Source organism: Ahaetulla prasina, chromosome 5 (assembly GCF_028640845.1).
Source record: "Ahaetulla prasina isolate Xishuangbanna chromosome 5, ASM2864084v1, whole genome shotgun sequence".
NCBI classification, from domain to species: Eukaryota; Metazoa; Chordata; class Lepidosauria; order Squamata; family Colubridae; genus Ahaetulla; species Ahaetulla prasina.
This window is the reverse complement of record NC_080543.1, coordinates 59618078-59644555: the sequence shown is the minus strand read 5'-3', so window position 1 is coordinate 59644555 and position 26478 is coordinate 59618078. Positions and strand designations below refer to the sequence as shown.

The 26478-nt window shown below is 38.7% G+C and overlaps 1 protein-coding gene across 1 annotated transcript in view; it reads left to right on the top strand.

Annotated features, from left to right (window-relative positions):
• DSCAM (DS cell adhesion molecule) overlaps nt 1-26478 on the top strand; it is a 190493-nt gene that overhangs the window by 101925 nt on the left and 62090 nt on the right. The window contains exons 13-16 of the mRNA XM_058185745.1: nt 548-703; nt 6019-6152; nt 13803-13956; nt 23551-23668. Coding sequence (XP_058041728.1) covers nt 548-703; nt 6019-6152; nt 13803-13956; nt 23551-23668 — 562 coding nt within the window. The remainder of the gene's footprint in view (nt 1-547; nt 704-6018; nt 6153-13802; nt 13957-23550; nt 23669-26478) is intronic.

Below are 26478 nucleotides of genomic sequence, written 5' to 3'. Positions count from 1 at the left end.
TCTTGTTTAATTAATCAAGTTATATAATATATATTTTTAAAAAGGTAGGTTGAAATTGCTCCTTCCAGTAGAACAGGACAAAATGAAAAGGTTCATTGGATCCAAAATGTTTGGTTTCCCACAAAAGAAACCAAGATCCATTTTATCTCTTACATCAATCTGCTTTGCAACAAAAAAGATCTCTGTAACCATTTTTCTAAATACACATGACATATTTTGATTTTTAAGCATATTTTCAGGAATTAACAACAAATTAATATTATTTCTTAATAGTGTACTTAGTGTACTTAAACAATAAACATGGGGGCAAAAGGGCACATTATGAGTTTCAAAGTATTTGACATATTTATTTTCTATCACAAGACAATTGCAATGTTTGATTAAATGCACAGCATGGAAATTTAATATGTTCATTTAATAAACATAATAAACTTAGTTCTTATGCTGGTCACAAGTTTTACTGGCCTGTTCTCATAGCAATATAACTACCACTTATTGGGAGAAAAATGCTATTGTCACTAACTCAAATTAATTTTCGGTTCTATAGAGCTGGGAGAAATTAAAAATGTCACTACGGTACAACCATCATTAGAGCTTGATGGTTTGGAAAAATATACCAACTATAGCATCCAGGTATTGGCATTCACACGAGCTGGAGATGGGGTCAGGAGCGAACAGATTTTCACAAGGACAAAGGAAGATGGTAAGACCCAAAATATCCTTAGTAAAAATGGAACACTACTGTTAGATTTTGCTCAGGTTGTCACTTACCTCTGTAAATGCACCTTCAATGAAATGTTGACTATAACAATAATCATGGAAACCTAGACGTTTCTCTGTGGCCTGCTATGAACTACATCTTTAGGGAGATGTCAGAGTCTGTCATCACCTCTCCCCATTGACCAACTGCCCAGGATGATGGATGTTGCCATAAAGATAAAAAAAGAAATGCCCCTAGCTCATTATAAACTACTAATTTGTGATCTTTGTTTATGGCATGTTCTATCTTAATCCTGGGGGCTAATTTGTTATGAAGGTTTGGGAATAAATCTTCATGTGATGTTTCTGAACTTAGATGTGTTTTGAATGAATCAAATCTTGTTCCTGTCAATAGCGACGTTCCCCAAGGCAGCGTACTTGGACCAACACTCTTCATATTATACATTAATGATCTTTGTGACCATATTACAAGTGATTGTGTTCTGTTTGCTGACGATGTCAAACTATTTAACACCACCAACAATACAGCTACCCTTCAAAAAGACCTTGACTTTGTCTCAGAATGGTCAAAAACTTGGCAACTCCAAATCTCAACCAGCAAATGCTCTGTCTTACACATTGGAAAAAAGAATCTGAACACTAGATACAAGCTTGATGGACATTACCTTGTAGATTACCCCCACCCCGTTAAAGATCTTGGAGTTTTCATATCAAATGATCTAAGTGCCAAAGCCCACTGCAACTACATTGCAAAAAAGGCTTTTAAGAGTTATAAACTTAATCTTGCGTAGCTTCTTCTCCAGAAACACTACACTACTAATCAGAGCATATAAAACATTTGCTAGACCAATTCTTGAATACAGCTCACCTGTCAATAACAATAACAAAACAGAGTTGGAAGGGACCTTGGAGGCCTTCTAGTCCAACCCCCTGCCCAGGCAGGAAACCCTACACCATCTCTGATAGATGGTTATCCAACATTTTCTTAAAAATTTCCAGTGTTGGAACTTCTGCAGGCAAGTCGTTCCACTTATTAATTGTTCCAACTGTCAGGAAATTTCTCCTTAGTTCTAAGTTGCTTCTTTCCTTGACCAGTTTCCACCCATTGCTTCTTGTTCTACCCTCAGGTGCTTTGGAGAACAGCCCAACTCCCTCTTCTTTGTGGCAACCCCTGAGATATTGGAACACTGCTATCATGTCTCCCCTAGTCCTTCTTTTTATTAAACTAGACATACCCAGTTCCTGCAACCGTTCTTCATATGTTCTAGCCTCCAGTCCCCTAATCATCTTTGTTGCTCTTCTCTGCACTCTTTCTAGAGTCTCAGCATCTTTTTTACATCATGGTGACCAAAACTGAATGCAGTATTCCAAGTGTGGCCTTACCAAGGCATTATAAAGTGGCACTAACACTTCAAGTGATCTTGATTCTATCCCTCCGTTTATGCAGCCCAGAACTGCATAATGTGTTATGGACAACCATCTATGTTCCCCATCTATCCCCTTGTCCAAGTCATCTATCCCCATCTATCCCCTCGTCCAAGTCATTGATGAAGATGTTGAAGAGTACTGGGTTTAAAACAGAGCCTTGAGGTACTCCACTGCATACTTCCCTCCATGTGGATGTAGTTCCATTGAGGACTACACGTTGAGTGCGGTTGGTCAGCCAGTTACGAATCCATCTGGTGGTGGTGCTGTCTAACTCACATTTTTCTACTTTATCTAGTAGTAGGTTATGGTCTACACTATCGAATGCTTTACTGAAGTCCAAATAATTATATCGACAGCATTCCTCTGGTCTACTAATTTTGTCACTTTGTCAAAGAATGCAATTAGATTAGTCTGGCGTGATCTGTTTTTGACAAACCCATATTGGCTGTCTGGAACCCATACCTCATTTCGGACATTAATACAATTGAGCGTGTCCAGAAATATTTTACAAGAAGAGTTCTCCATTCCTCTGAGTACAACAAAACACCTTATGCCGCCAGACTTGAAATCCTGGGTTTAGAAAATTTAGAACTCCGCCGCCTTTGACATGACCTGAGTTTAACTCATAGAATCATCTGTTACAATGTCCTTCCTGTTGAAGACTACTTCAGCTTCAATCACAACAATACACGAGCACACAATAGATCTAAGCTTAATGTGAACCGCTCCAATCTTGATTGCAAAAAATATGACTTCAGTAACAGAGTTGTTAATGCCTGGAATGCACTACCAGACTCTGTGGTCTCTTCCCAAAATCCCCAAAGCTTTAACCAAAAACTATCTACTATTGACCTCACCCCATTCCTAAGAGGTCTGTAAGGGGCGTGCATAAGAGCACCAACGTGCCTACCGTTCCTGTTCTAATGTTCCCTTTGATTATATCCAATTTCTTATAGTTATTACATACTTATGCTTATATATATGCTTATATATCGTATAGTTATTTCATGCTTATGCTTATATATACTGTTGTGACAAATAAATAAATAAATAAAATAAAATAAATAAATCACAGTAATACAGTGGGCATTGCCGCTGGAGTTCCTGTGTTTTGGGCACATAGATTATTTTCTTCATAACATGATAAAAGGATAATCAGTATTTTTATACAATAAATATAAATCCAAGAGATGAGTAGCAATACAGTATGTGTTTATGTTTCTTACGTTTTCAGTCTTGTCTTTTAAAAATCATAATTAACTGTGTCTGTTTGTCTAAAATTACATTTTGACTGAAATAATAATAAAAAGACTAATTTTAAGATTTGCATTTTTGCTCATTCTTTATTGAAGTCAGAGAAAAAAATGTTTCCATTTACAGTATAGTGAATGTTGCAGCAAAAAAAACATGTTGGGTTTTTAATATTCATTTATTCCATTTGCTGGGGTTTCTTTTAAACTATAAATAGAATTATTTATTTATGGAGTTATTTATAGAATTATTTTTTCATCTAAGGATTTATTTCATTGAGCATTAAAATTTAAATGCAGTCATTTTCTCTCCATCCTTTAGGCTCCTTCCTCTAGGCTTAAATTGCATTTTCACAGGCTGTTGTATGTGACAGCATGGGAGCTGAGTTATTGCATTAATTAGAAATAATACATTGTAAAACCTTAATTAAAACAATGAATCTGTGTCCCTTAATAGACAGATCCATTCAGCTAGATCCATAGCTGCTGCAAAATAGTCTAGAATGTAGTACTAATTTGGACTAAAGAAAGTCTTCCTACTTGATGAAACATGGTTCAGCATTTTATTTATATATACTCTCTCTCTCTCTCTCTCTCTCTGTGTGTGTGTGTGTGTGTGTGTGTGTATCCTCTGAGAATGAAGTGGGCAGAACCTAAATTTGATGTGTGTGCGTGTGTGCGTTCTCTCAGCACACTACACACTTTTATCTCAGTATCTTATCAACATGTATTTCAGTCCAGAATCCCACCAAAAACACCAGTATGCAGTAGAAGCTCTTCTGACTTCACTGAGTTAACTACTTATTCACAATGAGAATCAATGGGCAGAGCTATTCTCACTGTAGGAAACAATGGATGCTGTCCTGTGTAGTTTAGAATGGTAGGATTTCTGGATTTTATACAGTATTTTAGCCATACTCACTTTGCCTCCTCCCATGTCTAAGTCTTTCCTTCTATTCTATCCCCTCTCCTTCTAGTTAATCTTTAGGGGCTCACTTAAATATTAACTTACAGACTCCAGATTTTCTAAGACAAAGAACAATTATATTCTGCTTATAATGTATTTCCTGCATCCTGCAAGTTAACAACATGAGCCTTTCTGACTTGCTTCCCTAACTTGAATTAGCTTCCCTGAAAGAAAGTGTGTGTGTGTGTGTGTGTGTGTGTGTGTGTGTGTGTGTGCGCGCGCGCATTACAGAGAGACACTAAGACTTCAGGGCAAAATGTAGCCACAATTTTTAGTTTTTCACTGAGATTTGATAAGTGTTTGCAATATTTGATAAATTATACTACATTAGCACGCTTCCCATTTCCAACCATATTTAAAAATGTTCAATGTGCTTTAGATGGGATCTGACAACTGCATTTATCACGATAACTTTTCCTTCTTGGTGGAATATGCGTCCACCCATGTAGGCCAAGGCCCCCAACTGTCCTTTCTTCTCTTTGTTTCGATTTCCCAAGTCACTGCCACAAGCCACTAAAAAACAAAGGGACTGTCCAGTTAAAGTAGAACCATTTTTGAACAATCCCATCAGCTTTATGCACCCTGACTTTTAGAGATTCTCTCATATTGGTGCAAATTTCTCTCATCGTCTTCATGATAAAAGCATTTGCATCACTAGCAACACCATTTTAAGTTTCAAGAGGCGAACCTTACATTATTTCAGGACTCTTTGATCATTTCCTAAAATTAATGCCATGGTTATGGAAATTAAAACAATTTCCATTTCCTTCTAGGCAATAAGAGATAGCTAAGCTGAAAAAACATTCAGCTACTGTTGAGATTTACAAAACCTAAAGCCTTAACTTGCATTAACACTATTGTACAGAAGTTTAAAAATTATCACAGGTATTGAAGCAACTGCTGACAATATTTTGTTTGGCTGTTTTCCTGTCCGAGGTAGACTAGAAGTGAATGACAGCCAGGTGGGGGGAGGGGGGAGAAAGTTCTGCACTATAGGTTTGGATTGTTCACAGTCACTGCACCAGACAGAGATGCTTTGTTTGTGGGGTGCAGGGAACCCCATTTTCTAAAGTGACTTTGGGCTGGTCCATCTCTCTCAGCCCAGTCTACCTCGCAGGCTTGTTCTTCTTGTGAAGAGATATAGATTTGATTAATAAATAAATAGGTATTTATAAGGTTGTTCTATTCAGGACAAAAGTTGTTTTGCCACCTCCAATTTGGTAGCAGTGACTGATCAAAAAAGTGCATCCTAACATTGGCTATGATACTATAGGATGCAAGAGCCGTGGTGGTGCAGTGGTTAGAATGCAGTAGTGCAGGCTACTTCTGCTGACTGCTGGCTGCCTGCAGTTTGGCAGTTCAAGTCTCACTGGCTTAAGGTTGATTTAGCTTTCCATTCTTCCAAGATCAGCAAAATGAGGACCCAGATTATTGGGGGCAGTATGCTGACTCTGTAAACTGCTTAGAGAGGGCTATAAAGCACTGTGAAGCGGTATATAAGTCTAAGTGCTATGTATAGAAAGGCAGCTGAAAAATTTCACACTGGTTTATTGGTTGTTGCAAGAATTTGTCTTAAGATTTGCTACACTTTGCACATTAATATGCACTGAATTATTTCTCCAACTTTAACAGCCGCATATGTTGTTCTTATAGTTCCAGGTCCTCCTGCTGGAGTTAAAGCAGCTGCAGCATCAGCTTCTACTGTGTTTGTATCTTGGCTGCCTCCCAACAAATTAAATGGTGTCATCCGAAAATATACTGTATTCTGCTCTCATCCATATCCCACAGTAAGTTAACCTTTAGGTCACATGACCAAAACTATTGCTTTGTATTCCATTGATTATTTAGAGTTCATTTGCATTTTGGTAGCAGGAGGGACATTGTAACCCATCAAATGTCTCCTAAATTGGAGTCTGGATTTTATATGCATTGTCTAGGAGTAAGTCCCATTTAATTTATTAGGACTTACTTCTGAGTAGATACATGCAAGGCTTTCTGTAGGTTTGCAAGGTAAATTGCTAGTAGTCAAAGAACAACAGATTGTTATAAGACTGTGTCCTAAACCATTGGAAGGCAATTTTCTTTTTGCTTCTTAACTGCCACCAGATACCAGAAGGTTAACATGAAATGACTGCTTCTGCATGGTGTTTCTATGAAATCCACTTGGTGCTGTTGAAGAATGAATCCTAGACAATTCCAGAATGTATCAAAAGCACTTTTGAACTCTCATCTTAAAATCATGTCCTGGGATCAAACTGGCCTCGACTATGTGGAATTTATGTCTGAGTTTAAATTCATTGGATGGGATAATATTGAAAATCTAGTCCATTATTAACACTTCTACATTTCTGCCATTTGGAAGCTAATTCCAGTCAATCTCTATATTTTTCAATAAGGGAATGGCATAAGTTACAGCATTTCTAAATGAATTTTGGCAAAGTCTAAATAAAAATTGTTTTCACTATCTACTAAATGTCATGTAGCATTATATTATTCTGCACATTAATGCAGAAATATCTAGAATTCTTTTTTTATAATAATTTATTTATTTATTTATTTTATTGAAAAAGTTTTAAAAAAAAACAAAGACATTTTCACCCCTTTTTTCCCACCTCCCTCCCAAAACCCTTCCCCTCCTTCCCCCGGCTTCCCGGGTCAATCACAAGGTATTGTTATACATAAACCAAACATAGAATAAAATTTTCCCTTCCAATCCAATTAACCTCATCCAAAGCTTTTCATATCCCAACCCCCTCCCCATTAAATAACTTTCTAATTATTCAAAGGCAATCTGATATTTCTTAATCTGATATCTGTTTTGTATATAATCAATCCATTTTTTCCATTCAATTAAATATCTTTCCTGCGTATTGTCTTTTAAGAAAGCTGAGATTTTAGCCATCTCAGCCAAATTCCATACTGGGGTCCTGACTTTTACTTTGAGACTGTTGCTCTTCTTTACGCTTAAGAGCTCCTCTTGTCACCCTTTGCTCTTGTGGTTCCTCTAATGCTGGCAGCAATAAAGGCTCTTGGATCACCACGCCTTCTTGAATCTCTTGAAGTTTTTCTATCACTTCTGTTTCAACTTTCAAAACTGTAGAAAGAAAATCCTTTGCCTTTAAAACAGTGTCAATTCTGTATCTCCTTCCTTGATAAAATACTGTCAGTCCAACTGGCACCTCCCATCTGAATTGAATCTGATGTTTTTTAAGTTCTTGTGTAAAAAAAACAAATTCCTTCCTATCTCTTAACATCTTGAAGGAATCTCTTTCAACACCTTCAGCTCCTGTTCTCCAATTTTTAAAGTTGTCTGATATGAAACTTGCAAAATCTGATTTCTCATAGTCCTTTTCACAAAATAAACCACAATGTCCCGAGGAAGCTTTCTCTGTCTTGCGATCCAGGAATTAACTCTATATATTTTATCAATTTGGTAAGCTACCTCTTGGGGTTCCACTTCAATAAATTCAGCCAATGCTTCTGATATAATTTTTCTTAAGTCTTCTCCTCGCTGTTCTTGCATACCACGAATTCTAAGAGCTCCTTCCATAAGTTTATATTGTAATATCACAACCTGATCTTCATTTTGATCCACTTTTTTCTGAACACCTTGCATTTTATCTTCTAAATGCTTATTTGACTGAGAGATCTGTTGCATTTCCTCTTCCAATTTTTTTACTCAGTCCTTGAACTGCCATGAGAATATCTTCTCTTATTTTTGCATTAAAATTCTCCATCATCTCTTTTTGCCTATCTTCAGAAAGTTTTAATTGTTCTTTCAATATATCCTCAAGACTTGGTTCAGATCCCCTTCTTCCAGAAGGCTTTAAAGGTTTAGCTGCCATTCTGTCTTCAAAAAGATCAGGAATTTAAACTTAACAACTTCCCTTTACTCCATTCAGTATAAGAGAACTCCGTTTGTAACAATCCACAAATAACGCTACTTTGTTGTACTAAAAAATTTTACTTTCACTTTCAGACGCCATTTTAAAAGTCAATTAATCAGAGACAAAGAAAGGTTTCAGGTTTCAAAAAGGGAGTCGGTACTTGCCGTGTTGATTCTACATCAAAGATCGAACGCTTGTGAAATTCCCGTCTGCTTAGAAAATCAATCAATTTAATAAGTCCTTTTGAGCAGAAGCGACTCTCCTACTCCTTTTCCCTGAAAAAAAAAACAGGAGCGCGTTTGAAGTTGGAGGTAGTGGAATTCGGTGGGATCATAAATCCAGGAAAATTCGCTCTTAAGAGCAAACCCCCTGTCTATATCTACCACTTTTCCACAGCTCTGCATAACCCTCTTTTGCCCAAAGGGTATGCTAAGGTCAGTGAACAGTGATTTATACTGTTTCACTGACTTTTACAATCTTCTAACGTGGAGTGCCCTGTTAGAGCACCCAGCAGGAGCGGTGACGTCACTGGAAGTCTTTTTATAATAATTTATTAAAGACTGTTATTAGAAGAGTGTAAGCTATTGGTTCTCAACCTGTGGCTTGTGGACCTTTAGGTACCTGCAGTATTGTCACAGTGTTGTCTACAAAGCTTTGAAGAAATGTTATGATTTAAACCTTTAGTTAAGTCTTGGGGGGTCCGTGGCCATGCTCTGGCCACAAGAAGTATTTTAAGGGGATCCATGGTGAAGAAAAGGTTGAGAACCATTGGTGTGAGCTAATACAAAATCAAAAAAAGAAAGAATAAAAATAAAAAGTAGAAAGTACAGGAAAGACAGGAAAGGAAGGGAAAAAAACAGAGAAATAGAAAGGAAAGAAGAAAATAAGAACATATAAACAATAAAAAAAGAATTATATGTAGAAGTGATTTACCAACTTCATCACAATAAGTATACAAGTAGTTCTCACTTAACGACCATTTGTTCCGTGTCTGTTCAGAATTATGATGGTGCTGAATGGAGTGAATGACCCATGCCCAAAGTTATGGCTCTTGCAGCATCCCTTTGGACACATGATACAATTTGTCTGCAGGCAGACTCTAACTCCCCCACCTGCCTATCTTCCCTCAATCTAGGACATTCTGCACAGCGGTCTTTGGGTGCTGCACTGAGACTAGGCATGAAGTAGAAGCCAAGGGCCTTCAGCACCCACCCCACTAAGCCTGTACATCGACTACTACTTAGAATTGCCATCTCTCTAAAGTATGTAAGCCTTGAGGAACGACATGATTGCTCCCACCATCCAGTTCTCCATGCACCTCTTACCTTCAGGCATTTTTTTCCTGTTGTTGAGAGGTGCATATAGCCCAGTGACGGCTAACTATTTTGGCACAGAGTGCTGAAACTGGAACGTGCTTGTGCGCACCCACACTGGAGCACTGGAACCCAGAAGAGAGCAGCTGGCTGGTGTGCATGCGTGTGATGGAACCCGGAGAAGCAGCTGGCAATGGCGCATGTGCCCACAGAGAGGCCTCTGCGTGCCACTTCTGGCACACGTGCCATAGGTTCGCCATCACAAATATAGCCTATCCAAACCAGTTCCCCTTCTTACCTTCTCCCCTTTTGTGTGTGTTTGTGTGTGTCTTCAGAAGCCTCACTTTTGAGCGATCTCATGCCCTCTCCTTCTCTGTAGAGGAATTATCAAAGAGCTGGTCTACTCTTTGACTCTTCATTCCACCTTGGTCATTGGGTCCACTTTTCATGGAGCGATTTTTAGTCTGCCATTTCCTCCCCAAAAGAATTCTAAGGATCCAGGATTTGTTAATTAGGGCTTGTGTTTACACCTTGCACTAAGCCATAATATAGTTTACTTGGTTTAGCAACTTGGGTGAGTGAGTGCAGCCATTGAGATTTCTAAATTGTGGATTACAATAAATTAGTTCTATGAACTAATTTGTAAGTGTTCTTGTAAGTGTTCATGGCTCATTATTTTCTCCATCCAAACCATATGCATTATCATTTAGTGCAATGAGAACCCAAATCACATCAAAAGGTTTTGTTTTTGAATTAAATCTATTCAGATGAAATCAATTAAAATAACAAATTAATTTACTATTTAAATTAAAATTATTTATGGTTAATTAGACTAAAATTTGTCTGTTGGTTTTACAGTCCTAATTTACTGCAGATTTATTATGACTGTTTTTTTTGACAGAGTATCTTCACTATGTTTTTGAAGTTTGAAATCTTAAGAAGGTGATTGTCCTGCTTCAAAATGGCCACTAGGTGGCACTACTATCCCTATTTAATATTGGGCTCACTTAGTACAATATATTACATTTTGATGGAGCTGGAATATTATAAAGAAATTAGCTACTGTGGAATACTTTCAATAGCTGAATACTGTATTGTTTCCAAACTAATATTCTAATAAGCTATTTCCACTTTTCACTGCAGGAACTTTTCTGGAGCTTTCAAAATTATTTGATATTGGACATCATATGTTCATCATATGAACATCACCACTTTCAACATCATATTTGTTTGATTTTTTATCCACATTATTCATGGGTATAGGTAGTCCTTGACCTGCAACTATTTATTTACTGACCATTCGAGATGACAACGGCACTGAGAAGAGTGATTTATGACAATTTTTCACACTAACAACCATTAACAGCATCCCTATGATCATGTGATCAAAATTCAGACATTTGGCAACTGAATCATATTTATGATGGTTGCAGTGCCCCACGGTCATGTGATCACTTTTTCTGATCTCCTGACAAGCAAAGTCAATGGGGAAACCAGATTCACTTAACAACCGTGTTACTAACTTAACAACTGCAGTGATTCACTTAACAACTGTGACAAGAAAAATCATAAATTGGGGCAAAACGTACTTAACAAATGTCTCACTTAACGACCATTTGTTCCGTGTCTGTTCAGAATTATGATGGTGCTGAATGGAGTGAATGACCCATGCCCAAAGTTATGGCTCTTGCAGCATCCCTTTGGACACATGATACAATTTGGCTGCAGGCAGACTCTAACTCCCCCACCTGCCTATCTTCCCTCAATCTAGGACATTCTGCACAGCGGTCTTTGGGTGCTGCACTGAGACTAGGCATGAAGTAGAAGCCAAGGGCCTTCAGCACCCACCCCACTAAGCCTGTACATCAACTACTACTTAGAATTGCCATCTCTCTAAAGTATGTAAGCCTTGAGGAACGACATGATTGCTCCCACCATCCAGTTCTCCATGCACCTCTTACCTTCAGGCATTTTTTTCCTGTTGTTGAGAGGTGCATATAGCCCAGTGACAGCTAACTATTTTGGCACAGAGTGCTGAAACTGGAGCGTGCTTGTGCGCACCCACACTGGAGCACTGGAACCCAGAAGAGAGCAGCTGGCTGGTGTGCATGCGCGTGATGGAACCCGGAGAAGCAGCTGGCAATGGCGCATGTGCCCACAGAGAGGCCTCTGCGTGCCACTTCTGGCACACGTGCCATAGGTTCGCCATCACAAATATAGCCTATCCAAACCAGTTCCCCTTCTTACCTTCTCCCCTTTTGTGTGCGTTTGTGTGTGTCTTCAGAAGCCTCACTTTTGACCGATCTCATGCCCTCTCCTTCTCTGTAGAGGAATTATCAAAGAGCAGGTCTACTCTTTGACTCATCATTCCACCTTGGTCATTGGGTCCACTTTTCATGGAGCCATCTTTAGTCTGCCATTTCCTCCCCAAAAGAATTCTAAGGATCCAGGATTTGTTAATTGGGGCTTGTGTTTACACCTTGCACTAAGCCATAATGTAGTTTACTTGGTTTAGCAACTTGGGTGAGTGAGTGCAGCCATTGAGATTTCTAAATTGTGGATTACAATAAATTAGTCCTATGAACTAATTTGTAAGTGTTCATGGCTCATTATTTTCTCCATCCAAACCATATGCATTATCATTTAGTGCAATGAGAACCCAAATCACATCAAAAGGTTTTGTTTTTGAATTAAATCTATTCAGATGAAATCAATTAAAATAACAAATTAATTTACTATTTAAATTAAAATTATTTATGGTTAATTAGACTAAAATTTGTCTGTTGGTTTTACAGTCCTAATTTACTGCAGATTTATTATGACTGTTTTTGACAGAGTATCTTCACTATGTTTTTGAAGTTTGAAATCTTAAGAAGGTGATTGTCCTGCTTCAAAATGGCCACTAGGTGGCACTACTATCCCTATTTAATATTGGGCTCACTTAGTACAATATATTACATTTTGATGGAGCTGGAATATTATAAAGAAATTAGCCACTGTGGAATACTTTCAATAGCTGAATACTGTATTGTTTCCAAACTAATATTCTAATAAGCTATTTCCACTTTTTGCTGCAGGAACTTTTCTGGAGCTTTCAAAATTATTTGATATTGGACATCATATGTTCATCATATGAACATCACCACTTTCAACATCATATTTGTTTGATTTTTTATCCACATTATTCATGGGTATAGGTAGTCCTTGACCTGCAACTATTTATTTACTGACCATTCGAGATGACAACGGCACTGAGAAGAGTGATTTATGACAATTTTTCACACTAACAACCATTAACAGCATCCCTATGATCATGTGATCAAAATTCAGACATTTGGCAACTGAATCATATTTATGATGGTTGCAGTGCCCCACGGTCATGTGATCACTTTTTCTGATCTCCTGACAAGCAAAGTCAATGGGGAAACCAGATTCACTTAACAACCGTGTTACTAACTTAACAACTGCAGTGATTCACTTAACAACTGTGACAAGAAAAATCATAAATTGGGGCAAAACGTACTTAACAAATGTCTCACTTAACAACAGAAATTTTGGGCTCAATTGTGGTCGTAAGTTGAGGACTACCTGTACAATTTTCCTAACTTTTAAATATTTTAGCTGCATTAATTGCTGCTCTATTTAGATACCCTTAGTTTGATTATTTCTGGGTAAATGCAGTATTTTAATTTTTTTTCTTTAAAAGAAATTATCTAAATATTCCTGGAGATTTCTCTTAAGACTGTTGTTGATTTGTCAAGATAATGTAATTTTACACAAAGGCTAGTAATGATCGCTGTGACAGAAAACTTTTCTATATGATTTTGAGAGCTACGGCAGAAAAAATAAATGGCTCAGATAGTGTTACTTTTATTTTGACTTGCAGCAAATACCCAGGTAAATGAGATTGAGACTAATTCATTGCTATTTTAACATTTTTCTGACCGGTCACCACACATCTAAGATTGATTTTTATGGTCCGCAGAGCCAGTATACTGGTCTCATTGCATTTACGTTGCTGACTTTTGAAAATCTACTAAATTTATATATGCTTAGACAGTGATACAAAATAGAGTTAAACCATTTTAAAAAATTGGTTGGCATTAACTTGCTCTTGTAAATTCTGCTATCATGCTTTTCATCCCATGTCTGGTTTGAGATGTCAGGTCTTTCTCTTTCTTTTGATATATGTATATTGTTTACTTTTGTTTGGAAATATTTGTCTTTCCTATCACAGGTAATCAGCGAATTTGAAGCTTCTCCTGACTCATTTTCCTACAGAATCCCTAATTTGAGCCGGAATCGACAATACAGCGTCTGGGTTGTGGCTGTAACAGCTGCAGGAAGGGGCAACAGCAGCGAAATCATCACTGTGGAACCATTAGCTAAAGGTGAGGATTCTGCCCTTAGAAATTGTACAACATGTAACTTAATAGAATTACTGAGTGATAAGGATTGAAAAGCCATTTAGTATCTTACTCTAAGGAAGGCAAATTGTTCATCCATCCACCTTTAGGTTATTCCAAGTTACAACCAGTGGTGAGTTCCAAAATTTTTTACTACTGGTTCTGTGGGTGTGGCTTGTTTGGTGGGCGTGGCTTGGTTGCCACGTGGTTGGGTGGGCATGGCTTGGTGGTCATGTGACTGGCTGGGCGTAGCTGCGTGATCATATGACTGGCTGGGCGTGGCCATCTTGACATCACTCATGTCAAGGGTTATGGTTAGGGTTAGGGTGCCTGGTCTCTCCTTGCCTCAAAGGCTTCAACGAGATACAATTTTCCTGTCTTTATTTACTACTACTGAACATCCAAAATATATTATTTAATCCTATGTACATATGCCATATGTATACATACATATTACATAGTATAGAGTGTGCATAGGCACACACAAAGATACATTATCTACTATATATACCGTATATGTACACACACACACACACACCTCTTCTAAAACTATACACATTCAACCTCACTTACTACATTTGGAAAAACCGAGTCCACTTTCTGCCACACATTTAACTATAACTTCTATACATTTAGAACATTATACACACCTTTAGATGTTCTTCCTTAACTTGCACATGACTGTTAGATCCAGGAGAGATCATGAATTGAATAAAATGTCTCTCCCTTCCTCTTTCTTTCTTTCTTTCTCTTTCTCTCATTTTCTTTCTCTCTTTTTCTTTCTCCCTCTCTCTCTCTCTCTCTCTCTCTCTCTCTCCCCCTCCCTCCCTCCCTCCCTCCTTCCCTCCCTCCTTCAAAGTCTAGGAGAGTGAGACCGGGAGGCCCAAGAGAAAGTGCATAACAGCAGTGACGGTACCCAAAATGGGAGCTTTAGACTATGGCAAGTGGCAGCAGCGGCAGGGGCTGAAACAGGAGCTTCAGGCAATGGCAGGTGGGGGCGGGGGCCGAAACAGGAGCTTCAGGTGGTGGCAGCAGCAACTGAAAGGGGAACTTCAGGCTGCGGCAGGCATCGGCGGTGGTGGCATCAGTGGCGGGGCGTTCTGGAACTCCCAGGGAGTTGCCCCACTGCCCTCCCTGACCTCGGAAGGCAAAGGCGTGGGGGACCTGGCCATGGGACTGCCTGGAAGGCAGGCAAGCATGGCAGGGCCGCAGGGAAGGGAGTAGGCTGCTAGCTCCCTTCCCTACGGCCGGGCAGCCCTGACATGTTTGCCTATCTTCCACATGCCCTTCTTGGCGGTCCCATGGCCAGGCCTGCTTGCCTGCCTTCCTTCCCCACCACCACTTCTTTGTTCGGCTGCTTACTTTCCACGGCAGCTGGTCCAGAGTAGGGAAGGCAAGCTGACCGGAGTTTTTGGCGGCCCCCAGCCAGCTGCCGCTGCTGGAAAGCAGCTGGCAAAGAAGCCTCTGAAAAGGCTTCTTTGCCAGCCACTTTCTCTGCAGGCCACCAAAATGTACTGGCAGAAAAAGCTGTTGTTGTTGCTGCCATGTTCTTTGTGCATGTGCATCCCATTGGACTTGCAAGGCAATAGGATGCGCGTGCGTGAAGAACATGGCAGCGACGAACATGGTGGCTGGGGCAAGCGAGCGGTGACCGGGTGACTGGTTTGGGGGCGTGGCCAGCCAGCCATTACTACCTGTTCTGCAAGAAACTACATATTTTTACTACTGGTTCTCTTGAACCGGTGTGAACTGGTAGCAACCCACCACTGGTTACAACCAAGAGAACTAGATTACATCATATGGAAGATATACGGTAATGGCAACTTTTGTATCTACCAATCAGGTCTACTCTTCCTCATCATAGTTTATTCTAAGTAACATTTTATTTATTCCAAAGCAAGCAAGTTGAGAGAAAAATACAGGTAGTCCTTGACTTACGTCCTTGATTTACAACAATAGAATAGAACAGAACAGAACAAAACAGAACAGAGAGTTGGAAGGGACCTTGGAGATCTTCTAGTCCTACCCCCTGCTTAGGCAGGAAACCCTACACCACTTCAGACAAATGGTTATCCAATCTCTTCCAGTGTTGGAGCATTTACAACTTCTGGAGGCAAGTTGTTCCACTGATTAATTGTTCTAACTGTCAGGGAAATTTCTCCATAGTTCTAAATTGCTTCTCTCCTTGATTAGTTTCCACCCATTGCTTTTTCTTCTGCCTTCAGGTGCTTTGGAGAACAGCCCGACTCCCTCTTCTTTGTGGCAACCCCTGAGATATTGGAACACTGCTTTCATGTCATCCCTAGTCCTTCTTTTCATCAAACTAGACATACCTAGTTCCAGCAACCGTTCTTTATATGTTTTAGCCTCCAGTCCCCTAATCATCTTTGTTGCTCTTCTCTGCACTCTTTCTAGAGTCTTATCATCTTTTTTACATTCTGGCGACCAAAACTGGATGCAGTATTCCAAGTGAGGCCTTACCAAGGCATTATAAAGTGGCATTAACACTTCACGTGATCTTCATTCTATCCCTCTGTTTATGCAGCCTAGAACTGTGTTGACTTTTTTGGCAACTGCAGCACACTGCTGGCTCATATTTAAATGATTGTCCACTTGGATTCCAAGATCCCTCTCACAGTTACTACTGTTGAACAAGGTACCATATATATGGTACCTGTGCATTTTGTTTTGTTTTTTTCCTAAATGTAGAACCTTACTTTTTTCACTGTTGAATTTCATTTTGTTAGATAGCGCTCAATGTTCAAGTCTGTCAAGATCCTTCTGTATCTTAAGCCTATTTTCTGGAGTGTTGGCTATTTCTGCTAGCTTGGTATTGTCTGCAAATTTGATGAGTTACCCATCTATCCCCTCATTCAAATCATTGATGTTGAAGAGTAGGCCTAAAACAGCCTTAGGGTACCCCACTGCATACTTCCCTCCATGTAGATGCAGTTCCATTGAGGACTACATGTCGAGTGCAGTTGGTCAGTCAGTTACGAATCCATCTGGTGGTGATGCTGTCTAACCCACATATTTCTATTTTATCAAGTAGTAGGTTATGGTCTACTTTATCAAATGCCTTACTGAAGTCCAAGTATTGACAGCATTCCTCTGGTCCACTAATATTGTCACTTTGTCAAAGAATACAATAAGATTAGTCTGGCATGATCTGTTTTGACAAGCCATATTGGCTTTTGGTTATTACTTTGTTTGCTTTTAGGTGTTCACTGTTTCGTTGCTTGATTATCATTTCCAGAATCTTCCCTGGCATTGAGGTCAGGCTGATAGGTCTGCAGTTTCCTGGATCAATTTTTTTCCCCTTTTTGAAGATGGGAACTACATCAGCTCTTTTTCCAGTCCTCTAGAAGTTCACCAGTGCTCTAGGATCTTTAAAGGATATAGTTTAGTGCTTCTGAGATCTTGTTTGCCAGTTGTTTCAGAACTTTGGGGTGTAATCCATCTGGTCCTGGTGATTTAAACTCATCTAGGGTAGACAGATGCTCACTTATCATTTTCTTCCCTATTTCGACTTGTGTTCCTAATCTGTTTTTTGTGGTGCTGTTTTTGATAGGTTGGACTGTTTTTTTGCCTTTGTGTAAAAGCAGATGCAAAAAAGGAGTTAAATAGTTCTGTTTTGTCTGTGTTGCTTGTCACCTTCTTGCCACTTTCTCCCAGCAATGGACCAATTGTTTCATTGACTTTTTTCTTGTTATTAACATGTTAGAAGAAGCTTTTTTGTTATTTTTTTACTTTTGTCACAAGCCTTTGTTCATTGTGAGCCTTAGCTTTCCTAACTTCATCTTTGCATGCTCCAGCTATATGTTGATATTCTGCCTTAGTTACATGCCCCTCTTTCCACTTTTTATACTTGTCCTTTTTGTCTTTCAATTTGTCAGAGAGTTCTTTGAGAGCTGTTATTTTTCTTCTTCATTAGTATTCGGCTAGACTGGGCTTTTATAATCTCACTTTTCAAAATTTCCCAAGCTTCTTGAGTTGTTTTCCCCTTGAGGATTCTCATCCATGGAATTCTTCCCAAACTCTCTCTTATTAAAATTAGCTCTTTTAAAGTCCAAAACTCTAGTTTGACTTTGTTCTATTGCTTGTGCTTGCATAATGTTGAATTCCAATATTGCATGATCATTTGCCCCCAAGGTTCCTGTAGCTTCAACACCTATGTTGCTAGTTATGTTGCTAGTTTATGTTGCTAAGTGAGAAATTTGTTAAGTGAGTTTTGCCCCATTTTGCAACTTGTCTTGTCACATTTGTTAACTGAATCACTGCAGTTAGTAACATGGTTGTTAAGTGAATCTGCTTTCCCCATTGACTTGCTTGTCAAGAAGGTTGCAAAAAGTGATCACATGATCCTACAACACTGCAACCATCACAAGTGTGAGTGAGTTGTCAATCACGTGACCATGGGGATGCTGAATGGTCATAAGTGTGAAAAATGGTCATAAGTCACTTTTTCAGTGTTGTTGTAACTTTGAATGGTCACTAAATGAACTGTACAGAAAAAAGAATCAGGAAAGCAGTAGGTAGCAGACATGATGGCTGCACAAGTGTTTAAAACTCTTAAAGTTTAATATTCCAGGTCTCTGGCTATAGTGTATATAGCGATCCTATACGCAGCATGCTGTAAATAGATCTGATAGTCTTATTGCTAAAAAAGCCTTTATAGGGCAAAGAACTATTAGTAATGCATGCCATAGGACAGAGAAACACTTTATTTTTAAGAAAAAGGATATGTTTAATCTCCATGATTACATAGATACTTTTGATTATTAAGTGACAAATCTGAATTAATTGATAAATCATCATGGCTTTTCTGTTTCCTGTGCCTCATTAACATCTCCTGGGGCAGAGGTGTCAAACTTAAGGCCCACAAGGCCAGCCTGGAAATATCAAAGGACTGGCCCACAGTGCCTCTGCTGGCCAAAAATGGGCTGCATGGCACCCACATGGCCCATTTTTGGCCTCCCCAGCCTCCAGCAGCATTCTGCCAGCCAAAACCGGGGAGGCCTCGCAGCCCATTTTTGACAGCAGAGCACTGCTGGAGGTCAGGGAGGCTGAAAATGGGCCACGTGGAGGCCACATGGGGCCTCCACAGGGCCGGTTTTCAGTCGGAAGTGTGCTGCAGGAGGCATTTGTCCCATCTCCCACCCGCTCCCTGCTCCCCCCCTCAGCCCGCAGAGAACTACAGTGCTGATCCGGCCTTCAAAGAAATCCAGTTTGATACCCTTGTCCTAGGGGTTTAACAAAATGTTCAGCCTTTTTGAAAGACAATACTCAAGAAAGATACTTAAATGAATGGAAAAAATAGATTGACTATATTCAAAACAGATATCAGATGAAGAGATATCAGACTGCCTTTGAATGATTAGGATGTATTATTTCTGATTGTTTTGGGGGAGGTTAGGAACTGATGAGAATTGTAGGAGTATAATAGAGTTGGGAGGGAAAATTTTTTAGCATATGTTTGTTTTATTTTTAACTATACCTTGTGTTTGTTCCGGGAAGTCGGGGGAGGGGGGAGGGGGGAGGGAGGTCTGTGAAGGGAGGGGGAAGGGGGGTGGGGGGAAAGGGGAAATTTTTTTTGTAAAACTTTTTGAATTAAAAAAAAATGCTATTAGCTAAGTTTCATTCACTTCTACTCCTTTTATTCAACCAAACTAACTTTGTGTATAGTATTTTACTTTTGGGTTTGTTTGTGTGTATTTTTATATATTTTGTGCATTTTATTGCATATTTGATTTTGTGTTTTGTATCTTAATTTTATTTGTTAGCACAGTTCTGAGAGGTATACACTTTTCTTGAACAGGCCATAATCACAATTTTAGGAACATCATATATAACAAATTCTTTATTGGCCAAGTGTGATTGGACACAGACAAGGAATTTGTGTCCAGTCCATAATCTCTCAGTGTACATACAAGCAACAAGTGATAATCATAATCATAAAATACAATCATCATAAATCATAGATACAATACTCAGTAAAAGTCACAGGATACTAAAGCGATCAACATAAATAATAATAGGATCTTAAATAAAAGCAATCAAAATAATTCATGAGATACAAAAACAAGTTATAATCATAAGAATCTAAGGAAATAGGTAATAGGACAGATGAGAAAGGTAATAAATAATATAACTCTATATAACTCTATTAGGTGGTTTGACATGCCAGGGCATAAACAGTGTTGTGGGAATTACTTGGGTAACAGTGATAGCATGGAAGAAAAACTGTCTTTGTGTCTGGTTGTTTTGGTGTGCAATGCCATACCATTTTTCTGAAGGAAGAAGTTGAAATCTTCTTTTCCTCCTGTTATGTGGCCTAGCAGTGTCCAAAGTGAAATGATCTCCATTGCTTTATTTGTTCCAGAAGCACTAGTTGTAATGAATTTCTTTGACATACTATTTAGATAAAATAACCAATGAAATTAAGCATTCCATTTATTTTTTATTTTATTTTTGTAATGCTGGTCTAAATTATTTAAATCAGAGTCTTGCCCTATCATCTGCACTTCATTATGAGCTGTTGTTTCTACTTAATATACTTGGCTGAAAAAATGCTGTGGTAGCTTATAGCCACAAATTATAATCAACAGTTTAAATATTCTTGGTGATTGATATACTAAAAGATGAGCAGCATCACCATCATCATAAAATTTGCAGACCCATCATCATCATCCAAAAATTATTAATAGATATGACAATAATAATGATGGATGTCAATGAACTAATTAACCCCAAACCATCTCTAAAATTGCTCATTCTTGACCAAGTTTTAAAATTCTATTAAAAAGAGTGCAAGCATAATTTTTGAGGGAAGCTGGTCCATAAAATTAGGACCACAATTGAAAAGCAATGTCTCCTCATTTCACAAAAATGGGGAACAACCAACAGCTTCTCCTATGATGAATGTACCAGGCAGGACACTTCTGACTGGAGAAGGTAGTGCTGCAGATGACTTGAAATTGTGTTGTACAGCACCTTATATATCAGAACTGGTATTTTGAGTTGACCCAGAAACCTATTGGCGATCAGTGCAAGACCTGCAATGCAGGTATAATGTGCTTCTGATAATTAATATCTGCCAGTAAGCAGGTCACTGCATTCCAGACCAACTACAGGTTTTTTGTTTTTTTTAATTTGAATTTATATCCCGCCCTTCTCCGAAGACTCAGGGCGGCTTACACTATGATAAGCAATAGTCTTCATCCATTTGTATATTATATACAAAGTCAACTTATTGCCCCCAACAATCTGGGTTCTCATTTTACCTACCTTATAAAGGATGGGAGGCTGAGTCAACCTTGGGCCTGGTGGGACTTGAACTTGCAGTAATTGCAAGCAGCTGTGTTAATAAAAGACTGTCTTAGTTCGTTGAGCCACCAGAGGCAAAAACCAGTTTTTGACTGGTTGAGGCAGTTGCACGTTGCAGTAGACCAAATGAAGATGTGCTACTGTCATAAAACCTTTGTAGTTTGATAGAATTGCAGCTGGTGCATTAGTTGGTTCTGGGAAAAGGCACTTATGACTATGGTCTGCACAATTCCATCTAACAACAATTGTGAGTGTAGGAGGACCCTTGGTTCACTGACCTGCTCTCTTAAGAGTGGGGCTTCTCCTTCCCATCTCCAACTCTCATAAGCAATCAGGAAGAATGTCATGGTTGATGTTACCTAAAGCTTGTGGGCGGTCTAATAAGGGCCAAAGGGATATACTATCTTTATCCAGATCCCCACAAAAGTTATTCAGCAGTGTGATCAAACCCTTTTGTGTCTCTTAATAATATGTGAGGTTTTGCTGGGTGTGAATAACCAGACCCACATATGCAGAGTTCAAGCAAACTACTTTATTATGTTCTGCTTATTATTCAGGAATCTCCCCAGTTGGCCAATCTACTCCTGGGAACAATTAGATAACACTTCAAGAAATTAAAGGGTGGGGAGGTGTAAACCATAGCCTTATGCAGTTGTGCAGTGATTCCAGGGGTAGCTATCTCTGTGCTCAATCCCTCCTTCTTGCTAGATTGGATGCTTCCAACATGTCTAGATTAAACAAACTTGATGAAAAATGGCTGTGTAATTTACTGAGTTTCTGCAAAAATGGCAGCATGTTTAGCCAAGGACCGAGAATGGGATGCAGAAATGCAGATTAGAATCCCAAAGTACACCCAACCTTTTCATGTACAGCAATTCATGTTTAGTGTGAGACATTTTATTGTTTTCTGTTGAATGAAACAGATTATTCAAGTATTATTTTGTGGAGTTACTTACGTTAACCAAATCTTTGAAATATTAACTGTGCAGTTAGATGTGCTTTCTTTTATTTGCTTCATATGCTGTCTATTGATTATACTATCTAAATTATCCAAACAATCTAAGTAAAGAAAGAAAATCTTCAGCTACAGAATATGTTTCAGAGTTCTTCCTCAAGTATCCTCTTAAACAAGTTTCAGCCTACCTGAATACAGCAATATATTAATTTACTCAGTTAAAACACATAAGCAGACTTGTGAGCCTGAAGGAATTGTTCCATCTTTTTCACAGAATAGACAGTTCCCACTTTCCTTTCATTATCTATTGGACCAGATGGACTATGTGTATACTTTTTAAAAAAACTTTCAATTAATATAGCTGAACCCCTAAGCATAATCTTTAATAAAGCCTTCACGACTAGTTCCCTTCCCAAACTCTGGTCTCTAGCCACAGTCATCCCTATTTTCAAAAAAGGAGATCCCAGCCTAGTTGAAAATTACAGACCTATCTCTCTATGTTGTGCCTCATGCAAAGTAATGGAATCGATCATAAACCAATCCATTACACTCCACCTTGAAACAAACAACCTTCTCTCTAATAAACAATTTGGTTTCAGAAAAAAATTGTCTTGTAACTTACAACTTCTCCACTGCAAAAACATATGGACTACCAACCTTGATCAAGGAAAAGCAATAGATGCAATTTACATAGACTTCTGCAAAGCTTTTGACTCAGTAGTACATGATAAACTTTTCCTCAAACTAAAATCCTACGGCATTTCGGGACCTCTTCACAATTGGATAAATGCCTTCCTGTCAAACAGACAACAAGTGGTCAAAATTGGCAACACTCTATCAAATCCTGTTCCTGTCAAAAGTGGTGTTCCCCAAGGTATTGTTCTTGGACCAATGCTCTTCATACTATACATAAGTGATCTCTGTGACCTTATCTCAAGTTATTCTGTTCTCTTTGCTGACAATGTCAAACTATTTAATACCACTAACAATACTTTTACCCTTCAAGAAGACCTTGACTTTTTGAAGGGTAGCTGTATTGTTGGTAGTGTTAAATAGTTTGACATCATCAGCGAAAAGAACACAATTACTTTTAATATGGTCACAGAGATCATTAATGTATAATATGAAGAGTGTTGGCCCAAGAACACTGCCTTGGTTAAGTAAATTAAATTAATTAAATAAATTAGTCTATGTAAGCAAAGTAAGACATTTTTATAATCATCATAATCCTCTTCCCCTCAAGAAAGGGATGGCATATTATTCTGCATTTTAGCCCTTTTTTTTCCTTTATTTCTTAGCTCCAGCCAGAATTTTGACATTCAGTGGCACAGTAACGACCCCATGGATGAAGGATATTATTCTCCCTTGTAAAGCTGTTGGAGATCCTGTACCTACTGTTAAATGGATGAAAGAAAGGTAACCAACAACTATGTGTGCAGTACAAATGAAGGTTGTTATGTCATCGGGCATGTGAAAAAAGGAAGAGAGGGGTTGTAATTAGGCCAATGCATGCTTTGAAAGTGATTCAGAAGAAATATATCTCATATGAATGTGGGTACATCATTTCTCTGCGTTTAATTAAAACAAACTATTTCCTTTCAAGTTTTGCATGAGCCAGAAAAACAAGATTTGGATGCTTTAAGAGTTGCATTGATTTTAATGAATGAACTGCTAAAAGAAGCAGTATCTTTTTTTTCAAGTGCCCCCCCCCCAAGTCTGCGAAAAGATAGAAGCAACAGCAGAATAGGCCAGTGCTTACATAAAGTCCAAAGTACTGTACATCTTCTAAGTTATTTTGTGACTCCTTGTTATCAACTCCCAGTCATTCTTGATCATAGACCTGATCCATAATCTGCCTAATCCATAATCTGCCTAATCTGGGATTATTTGAACTATTTTCCACCTGTGTATTTAATTTAATTCAACATATGTAGATACAGGTTCTTGTCAAGCAGTTTTAACATTAAAGGATATCTTTAATTTACGGTCTGTGTATTTTTGGAAATGTTAGGAGTTACTTCAAACATATTAAAGAACAACTCTCTTATTAGTAAATTTCAGCTAATCTTTTGTTGCCAGGCATTTTACAAAGTTCTTTTACATTAGTGTATTAGGATGGTTGGGATGGTTTTGTTTCTAAGATCTTTTTTCACATTTGCTTTTTCCCCCCATTTAATTAAATAATTCATCACTCAGTCATATCCTGCTGTATTCTGTAACTGAAGCCTTCCACCTTTAAAGTGACACTATGCTGAGGATAGTATGTTTTATATATAAGTGCAGCAAAGGTATAAGGAAAATTATAAGGAGATTGTTTTTTCCAAATTTTTCTCCAAATTAGATTCCTTTTGTTTCTATGCATACTGTTAACTGATATATTTAATCCTTGAAATTAAAAAATCGTGACTCAACACTAAACCAATGTAAACAAAGTAATAAATATTTTTCTAAAGTCAATACAGTACTACTATTTTTGTTTGTATTGTATATCCAAGGTGTTGTAATGTAAACCTCAACCAGCAGGTGGCATTAGGATGGTTTCTTTGATTTCCTCTGATCTCTGAAAAATCAGATTCTCTCAAACTATTGAATTTCAATACTATAGTGATTTCAGCTAGGACACATAAGGACACTTACTTGTGATTCATTCAATTGCAGCATAATACCTCTGCAACAAGGCTTAGCCAACCAAGTAATCAGCTAGGAAGCTAGCTAGTTGTTAAATTCTTCTGAGGAAGAAGCTAAAACCTGGCCGGTCTAGGTGGGATAGTCAGCTCATGATATCCAATAATAAACCTGACCTGCTCATCTTCATGCTCACACTGCCTGTCCTCCCTCATAGCTGCCTTGTCTACAGCCATGGCTTTTATTGGCAAGTCTGCTGCAATGGCTTCAGCCGTTGGTCTGGTTCCAAACAGGCAGCAACTAGATCCAGCAACTCCTCAGCTTGTCAACATTTTCTATAAAAGTGATTTCCTGCATTAATCTGACTTCCCCGGGGTGAGGTGGGGGTGTACTCCCTTTTATGTAATTAATTTATTTCCCTTATCTATATGAGAAAATACCTTGTATGTTGAGCATTCCATAAAAGGCTCAGGGTGGTGACAGTGCCTTAACCAGCCGGAATTCTGATTAGGAAGTAGCAGAATTGATGTTGCAAAGTATTCACTTCCTTGGGACTCACAGTCTCCAAATGAACCTGACTCAAGTCTAGCAGACTCTTCCATTGGTATTGTCTGGCTCAAGTCTAGCAGCTCTCAAAATTACATGGTTTTGCCTGCCAAATGCTTTGGAAATGCTTCTTCACAGAGACCTTTTAGAAAGCTGTCCAAACATCTTTTCCTAAAAGGAAAAAGGATGTCTTAAAAAGGGCCACTGGATGACATTCAGCAGGTGCAAAATGGGTGACATAATATCTCCTTTTTGCCATTTGAATTGCTACTCTATAAGTTCAAATATGATTTTGTGCTAGTTTTTGGTTAGATTTAAGACAGGTTTTCTTTCACATGCTCTCCTGGGAGTCTCCTCTGCATCTTCTTGAACTTCTCAGGGAACTAAGGAGCTGCAGTAGAATAAAGTAGAATAAAGGGGTGGTGCTTCATTGCAATCTGATCCGATTCCCCATCCACTTCTTTGTTCCGGTGGTTAACTTCAATCTCAGGCAAACTAGCCATAAGAATCTTCAGAGACTTCCAAAGAACCCCTTCAAAACCGTAGGATCTATAAGAGGCCTTGAATGGGCCACTTTTTTTCACTGTGAGGGAGATTGCACCGCAAAACCCCACAGCAATCAGAGAGTGATCTGCCCATGATCATGCCCTCCACTTTCAAATCACATTATGTTTCCCCTGAGACAAAAACCTTTAATGTGTGCCCTCTCGTGTGCTGGACCCTCAGTAAGTTGGGTCATATCCATTATTGTCATGGCAGACATTAACTTCTGGATCACTCCAGATTTTTAACTAAGGGAAGGCAGGTTGAAATCCCCTAATACTACTAGCTAAGAGACTTCTACCACCGTACCTGGAATCAAGTCAAACAATCTTGGCAGGGATCCCACTCTGCAGTGTGTGTGTGGGGGAGTTACATAGGGCCCAAACAGGACCTCATATCAGGTTCTCTATGATGAATATCTCTTGACACTAGCAAAGATTTGTGGATGATAGGAACTACCACTCCTCCCTGGCATTACCATTACAGAAACCAAGGCTGATGCCAAACCCAAA